This window comes from Onychomys torridus, chromosome 1 (genome assembly GCF_903995425.1).
Source record: "Onychomys torridus chromosome 1, mOncTor1.1, whole genome shotgun sequence".
NCBI lineage: Eukaryota > Metazoa > Chordata > Mammalia > Rodentia > Cricetidae > Onychomys > Onychomys torridus.
The window spans coordinates 25,425,749-25,433,329 of record NC_050443.1 but is presented as its reverse complement, the minus strand read 5'-3'; the positions used below and the strand labels follow the sequence as shown (position 1 = coordinate 25,433,329).

At 52.4% G+C, this 7,581-nt stretch overlaps 1 protein-coding gene across 2 annotated transcripts in view; it reads left to right on the top strand.

Moving 5' to 3' along the window:
* The first annotated feature begins 2,218 nt into the window (after nt 1–2,218).
* Nucleotides 2,219–7,581, top strand: part of Tshz3 (teashirt zinc finger homeobox 3) — a 65,738-nt gene continuing 60,375 nt past the window's right edge. The window contains exons 1-2 of one of the 2 annotated variants that reach the window (XM_036170982.1): nt 2,240–2,289; nt 4,401–4,504. Coding sequence is in view for 1 of the 2 variants with exons in the window: in XM_036170975.1 (XP_036026868.1) it covers nt 2,250–2,289 (40 nt within the window). In the remaining variant the exon portion in view is untranslated. Of the gene's footprint in view, nt 2,290–4,400; nt 4,505–7,581 lie in introns of both variants that reach the window. The other variant, XM_036170975.1, reaches the window with a different exon arrangement.

Genomic DNA, 7,581 nt, shown 5'->3' with positions numbered 1-7,581 from the left:
TGCCTAGGCATTGGAGCGGGCATTACAGCCCCGGAGGACAGCAGCCGCACATCTGCATTCAGGCAGGCGTCTGGACCCTACCCAAGCCCGCCGGCCGGTGGCGAGCGGAGACTTTTGATCTTACCGGTAGGGTGAGACTTGGTCTCCAGGTCTACAAGAAAAAGAAAGCACGCCGTGAACTTTCAAAACTTGAAAAAGCAACCACAAGAAAGCATGAAAAAGGGACGGAGCTGAAGAGGGAAGAGAAGAATAAGTTCAAAATAATAAGAAAAGGAGGAGGAGGAGGAGGAGGAGGAGGAGGAGGAGGAGGAGGAGGAGGAGGAGGAGAAGAAGAAGAAGAAGAAGAAGAAGAAGAAGAAGAAGAAGAAGAAGAAGAAGAAGAAGAAGGAGAAGGAGAAGGAGAAGAAGAAGTAGCAGCAAGCAAGGCCGGGTTTGCAGCTTCCAGTGCACCCAGGCGGCTAGTCCTGGGGCGCAGGGCGCGGACCCTAGGGTGGACTGTGGGCCTCGGGGCTTGCATGGGTGCCAGGGTCCCAGCCAGCGCTCCCAGACACATTGCAGTTCCGGGGAGCTGGGTGCCCAGAGGCCACCCTAGCCACCAACGCCCAGCAGCGCCCTGAGCCCGCTGTGCCGCGGCCGCCCCATTCTCGGCCTAAGAGCTGGCCCAGGGAGACGCAATCGAGCCCGCAGCGCATCGATGCGCCGCCGCCCGCGCCGCTCCGGCTCTAGCTGCCGCTCCACCGCCGCCGCCCGAGGGTCGCCCGCGTGAATTCCAGCCCAGAGGCGCCCTCACCACCAGAGTAAGTGAGCTCTCGTCGCCCTGTCGCCAATGCAACCCCGCCAGCTGCCTCCTTCCTAGGCACATCGGCCGGGTCCTCCTGGAGCTTCTGCAACCCCAATCACCCAATCAATAATCAATCCCCCTGCCCCTAAACCCGGCGCTGCTGGGGTAGCCCCCTGTCCAGGACGCGCCCCGGCGGGGGATGGGCAGGGAAGTCCGAGTTTCTTTTGCCGTCCCCGTCCCACCTTGGAACCCGCTGTCGCCTTGGGTGGGGGGCGCGGCCAGGAGCCTAAGGGGGCAAGACGCGTGGTGTTGAGACTGATTGTCCCAAAGTCAGTAAAGGAAACTTGGGGGTACCCCCTCCTACGCTGGCCCCCGAAACACGCCTGGGAAAGTTTGCCTAGGGGGAAAAAACAGAGAGAAGTAGCCACAGAGGGTCCCAGGAGAAAAGCCCAAGGCCCACACCCATGGTAGCCCGTGCCTCCTCTCTCTGGTGCGCCCGGGGGCCCTGGGATCTTTGTAGGAGCACCATCCCGAGCTGGGGAGCGCTCTGAGGCTTTGCACGCGGCGCGTGGAGTGCGGGCCGGGAGGGGCACTCGGGAGCGTCCCCCGGATGAGCCCGGGTGGGGAAGGAGGGTTGGGCGGGGGCTGCAGCCTGCACCGGACGGGCTCTGCTGGGCGGGCCCGGCTCCCCCGCGTGAGCGCACGGGGCGGAGGCTGAGGGCCGGCTCTGGGTGGCTGGACTTGGGCGGGGGACCTAGGCAGTCATCAGGTCGGGGGCTGGGGGCACCCCCGCGGGCAGGCGAGTGACACGATCATCTCCTTTTCCTTTAAGCTTGCCTGTTGCCGACGCCGCCGCTCCAGCCGCGCGGTGGGCAGAAGACTGGACCGCTGAGCCCGGGGCCGCGGCGGCGGCTGCACCCGGCCCCCCCCCCCCCAACACCTCCACCCCCGGATGCCTTGACCTCCCTGCCTGGGGGCGGGAAGCGGGGCAGGACCGACCGGGGTCGCTAGCGGGCTCCTCCTCTCATCCCTCTGCCCGCCTTCCCCTCCCTCTCTCCCCGCCCCCCAGCCCCGAACCCCGCGCACCTCGTCTAGGGACGGGGCGGGGGGGGGGGGCAGGGCGACCGTTCCTCCCCGCCTGTCCCCTCCTCCTCCGGCCTCTGGAGCGATTTGTCAAACTTCCCATTCCTCCGGCAGCGTGGTCCTCCTCCTCTGCCCCCCCCTCCCCCCCCGCGCTCCTCCTTCCCTGCGCCTCCCTCGCCCGCCCTCCTTCCCTCCGCACGTTCGGGGATCGCGGCGGAGCGCAGCGAGGGGGGGGGGACGCGGAGAGCCGGGGCGCAGCAGCATCCTGCAGGCGGCCGCTCTCCGGGGGGGAGGCTGCGAGCAGGCCCGCCTCGGCCCCCCGCCGCCCCTCCCTCCCTCGGCTCAGCCCGGCAGCGGCGGCGGCGGCAGTCGCGGGAGAAGCATCATGCCGAGGAGGAAGCAGCAGGCGCCCCGGCGCGCAGCAGGTACGAACGGCTTCCCCTTCCTCCTCCTCTTCCTCTGCTCGCGCCGCGCCTCCGGGCTGCCGGCCCCCGCGCTGCTCGCCGCACTCCTCGCCTCTTTCTCTCCCTCTCTCTGTGGGCGCAGAGTAACTCCGGGAGCCCGGTCGGCTCGCCGCTTTCCTGCCTGGGTGCGCGCGCCCCCCGGTTGCCCCGCTAAGCTCTCCGCTCAGCCCGCTCGCACACCCTCCCGAGACTACCGACCTGGGCTTGGTCCCCAGCTTTGGCGCTCTGGCAGCAGCAGGGAAGGCGCTCTCTAACCCGTGTATTTCGGTGGGGGGGCGGGCGGGGTCACCTGAGTTCTCTGGGACACCTTCCGTGTTGTCCTGGGTACTACTCGGTGCCTATCCGGACGAGAGCTGGCGAGCGAGTGATCTAACCGATCCCTCTGGCCACCTTACTGCTAATTCGATTGATTCTTCATTTATTGGGTCCAAACCGGGTACAGCGGTGGAAAACAGGGCGCACAGGGTCTGGGTATTGTCAGATGACTGTCAGGTCAGTGTTGGATGCTGACATTCCCTCCACTCGTGAGTGTCTTCTTACCCCTTCCCTTTCTTTCTGCTGCTGTTCTCTACCCTCTTCTAGCACTTAGTTCTGGGACGTATCTGAGTTAACCCCCCCCCCCGCCCCCCACCTCTTTTCCACCAGGAACGTCAACTCCTGTTAGGACTGAGCTGCTTTTTTTTTTTTTTTTTTTTCCTGGAAAGAAGAATCATTGAAAATAAAACAAAACCCACACACATAACATTATTTTGCAATAATGTCGGTAAGGGGCACGGTGGCTGGAAGAAGGGTTTCTGGCCGGTTGCCACCCTTGATTTGATGACTGATTGATCGCCCGTCATGCCTGTGCCTTTGATCTATTCATTCCCAATAAACATCAATAAATCACTTGCAATAGTGAGGCCAAGCTCCATGACGTCAGGAGGGCCCTGTCAGTGCAACTTCAGGGATTTGGGGCGGCTTGCTGAGAGAGGACCACATATGGACGTGATGTATTTTGATATGAGTAACACTGGGACATGCAGAGGCTCAGATGCTGCCTGAAAGGGGGGGGGGGTTGCTTAGGAGTCCTTTTCTTCAGTCTTATTCCCTTTCACTTCTCTTGATAGAAGAGGGGAGGTCTGAGAGAAGGGTCACCGAGCTAATGTTCTACGTGCTTGCTGGTGGTACCCAGGCTGGTGATGGTGGTACCCAGGCTAGTGGTGATGGTGATGACCATCAGACCAGCTTGGCTTCCACCTCAGATGTACTCTGGTCTGCAGTCTCTTTATCGGGGTCACAGAGAAGGAACTTCTCCCAAAAGTGTACTGGCCTGTCAGTGTTGTGAAGAAAGCTTAGGAGGGATTAAATTTGGTTTGGTGCATGAATGCTTGCATGTTTTCCCTTGTACTTGGTGTTACTCACATTTAGAAAGTTTGAAGATCCCAACAGAGAGCTCACCTCCTCACTGATGCTGCTTGTTCATCCCACCTCCTCCTTTAAATTCCAGGCTTTAGCAGTGAGCTTATCTCCCCAAAATAAACTCTGGAACTTTGGAGGCATCCTTTACAAAGTTGGGTAGTAGGAATGTCTTGGGCTTCTTCCAGTCTGTGTTTTTTTTCTTTCCTTTTCGGGTACACATTTTTTAAGGTATCTGTGCCTCCATCCAATGAAACATATGTGGTTGCATCTTTCCATTTGATTTTGAACTCTGTAGTTTGGCTTTACTGTTCCATTCTGTCCATATGACAAGTGTCTCAAATGTGCTGTTAGTTTCATTTTTATTCATTTTATTATTCTTTTGTAAAGTAACCTGTTCACTAACCTTTTTTTGCACTTTTAAGCCAGCCAGGAAATCTCAGGTCAGTTAAGGAAAATTCATTATATAAAAACCTGACTGCAGGACGAATGGGAGATGGAAGAATGCCTTTGCTCTATCAAAATGACCCGTCAAAACGACTTTGTTTCATATTTGATTTAATTGTCTCTCTCCTGACAGGCACATTCATCAATAGCTTAATGGTCAATCAGAAGTTGGCAGAATGAGTGCTTTCATTCTTTCTCATACCCTGGTTTTGGATTTACTTTATCAGAATGCTTCTGCCTAATGGACGTGTGGAGGAGGGGTGCAGCATGACTGGAGAGCTCCACACAAAACCCTTCCACATTTAGGCTGCTTCTGAGTGCACGCAAGCCAGTAAGTGAGCTGTGTGAGGTGCTGTGTGAGGTCCGTTGTGTTTCCTGGGCTTGTTTGGACGGATGGACTAGGAACTTCTGTCTCCCTACTTTTTCAGTTCCCACAGCGGCTTTTGGGACATCCTGGGAGCGATGACAAATTGATGGCTTTGTACGGATAGACAGTGGGAAAAAGAAAGATGTCTGTTGATTGGTGACTGTTAATCCTGTCCACAGCAACCTTGAGACTACTTGAGAATCCACCCCCCCCCCCCAAACTGAAAGGTCCGCTCAGCCATAAAAAAAGAAAAGTTGTTTTGCCAGCTTCATTAGTGTTCACCTAATTAGCTGTAAACCTGATGGATTCCTGACAGCTTTAATGATTGGAGATGACAAGCTTGACGCAGTGTCATGCAGCAGAATTAGGTTTGCAGCTAGTTTGATGTAATCAAGTTGATATTACACAGTCCTGGCTGCCTTTAGTTGTGCATTAACTCAATTTTCTGCTGCAGGTGACAAATGGGCTTTGGTACCTGGATAATCATGTCATAGGAATTAGGGCCCTTTTAATGGTCTGGGGTAGAATAACAACCACAAAGGGCCCCCGAGCTGGGGAGAGCCTGCATATGAAGCACACAGGTGCATGCAGGCTCTCTATCTAGGCCAAATGTAACAGAGCTCTCTGAAAGGCCGAAGCAGGCTCCAAGAATCCCTGAAAAGATGGAGTTCTGCAATTTAGATTTTTGAAAATAGAAATTATGCGTGATTCAGAGTCTTTTTGCAGAGAGGGAGAATGGGAAAGAAAGAGGCGTGTCTTTACCTACTGGTCAGAAATCTGGGTAGGAGTTTCCTTCTTCGGAGCATGGACTACAGAAAGGCCAGACATTTGTAGTGGAAAGATTGTTGTTGCCCGTTGAAGCTGGGTTAGGTATGGCCAGTGTTCTTTAGGCAAAATAGCATTATTCCTTGCTTAAAATAGGACCCCCCACAGTTATAGTGCTTGTTTTTAAACAGGTATTTTCAGAAAATAGCAGTGCTGAATTAGAGTAATCCTTAATAGCATGTTATATTTTATCCACGTATGTACATTTCCTGGAGGATATATCACAGAAGAGCACTGTTCGGCTTTAAAAAAAAATCTTCAGTGAGCAACAACTCATCAGTGACTTTTGGATTCTTCTTCTTCTTCTTTTTTTTTTTCCCTTGCAAAGGACTATTGTTCTATAGAGTTCTTAGGTAGGTAGCATTGTGAGGGTCAGTGTTCAGGCCTCCTGACTTTTGTAAAAGGGACTAGGATCAGCTGGTGTCCCTGAACTTAGTGGTTTCCCTGGCATAGGCTGAAGGTCTTTGCCATTACCAGTGGACAAGTGCATGCCTGAAAAGTGGCCTACCTAAGAGGTGGCTCACCTGGTGGTGTGCCTATGACACCTTCATCAAGCTGCTTCTTACTGAGGGCAGCTCCCAACTGCAGCTTTTGCCTTTTCTCTTGGAAGCCCCAAGCACTCAGGACGACATGCCTGCATCTGCCTTGGGAATTTATTTCCTCTCAGACCTGCCACACATTTTTCCTTTAGACAGGCAGTCTTCTTTAGGGTGAGGTGGCATAGAACTGGCTATGCCTGGCCTATGTTTTTTTTTTCCTTCCCCATTTCCTTTGAAACCAAGGGAACTATAGACAAAAAAGAAAAAGAAAAAAGAAAATCAAGTCAATGAAGGAAAAACATCAGTCAAGGAATCATCCTGTGGGCCTCTACCTGGGAAGGAAAACCTTCCAGAATTCAGATTCTGTGCTCCCATCTCTGTGATCCTGACAACTCTCAGGGAGGGCTTCAGTACACTCTAGGGCAACCCTTGATTGTGGGCATAGGTCCTTGTCATTCCGTTCTTGGGTTTGCCTTGAGCGTGCTCTTGAATGTGAGGGAGGATGTCAATAGCTAATAGACCAACAGTTATTCTCCAGATTGCCTCAAAACTCTGTTTCCTCTCTTTGACTGAAGATTGGTTAGTGAAGTGATGGGATGTGTTTAGGGCCTTGGGAGATGCTGTGAGACCCAGGTGAGTCTGTGGGATACAAACCTGTATTCAGTCCAGCCTGACACTTCTGCAAGGAGAAGGATCGTGTTAACTGTGTGGACCTGCTCTCGCTCTTGGGTGCTTTCTCTTTACATGTGGGCTGTAGAATGAGGTCTGGCTAGGCTGCAAAACACAGACATGAAGAAGAACAAGGACCTGGCAAGTGTCCCATGGTCCTGATGTCACAGCCTCCTTTTAAGCCCGTCGGGCACTCCAGGTGCAACCTAGTGAAGGTTCCCTTCAGGCCCCATTTCCATTCCTACGTGCTACTGAACAAACCATGCACAGCTTTTCCCTTGTAGATAAAAAATAAAACGTGGGATGGTCTGTGTCTGCCTTTCCATGCTAGTATCAGCCCACTGAAGCTGCTGGTCCTGGAAACTACACTCTACCCTTACCAAATCCTGAGTGCAGGGAGGCCAGGCCAAACCAGGGACCCTGTGAGATGCTCCTGGTGCATGTTCATGCTTTACTTAAATTCTAAATGGTGGTTTCTGTGTCTGAAGGTAAAAATGAAAGGTGAATACAATATATTTTATTTGGTAACAATGGTGTAGGCTTGAACATCCAGGCAGAAAATGTGCACTTGTAATTAGACTCAATAGACAGGCAGTCATTTTTAAATTCTTTGACACATGCATAAAATAGTCATATAATAAGATAAGATGACAATTTTATGTTAGGTTGATAAAGTGTCCTGATACATGCATTTAAATGTCTGTAAGCCTTTTTTTAAATCCAGACAGATTAATTCTAGTTTCCAGTATTTGCAGTTAGTCATTCAATTAATTTTTAAATCCTACTAAACAATGACTATGAATATATATTTTTTTCTCTCTTTCTGGTTTTTTTTTTTTTTTTGAAAACCTGCATTGTAAGAAATGGATGGACTTTGGAGCTTCCCTTGATTTTTTTCAGTATGTGTAAAAATTTACGTTCAGTGTGGACTTAAAAATTCAGGTCGCTGTTTGTGGAAATAATCTTTGAGAAGACAGTAGCACAACATGGCCGGCTTAAGGCTACTTG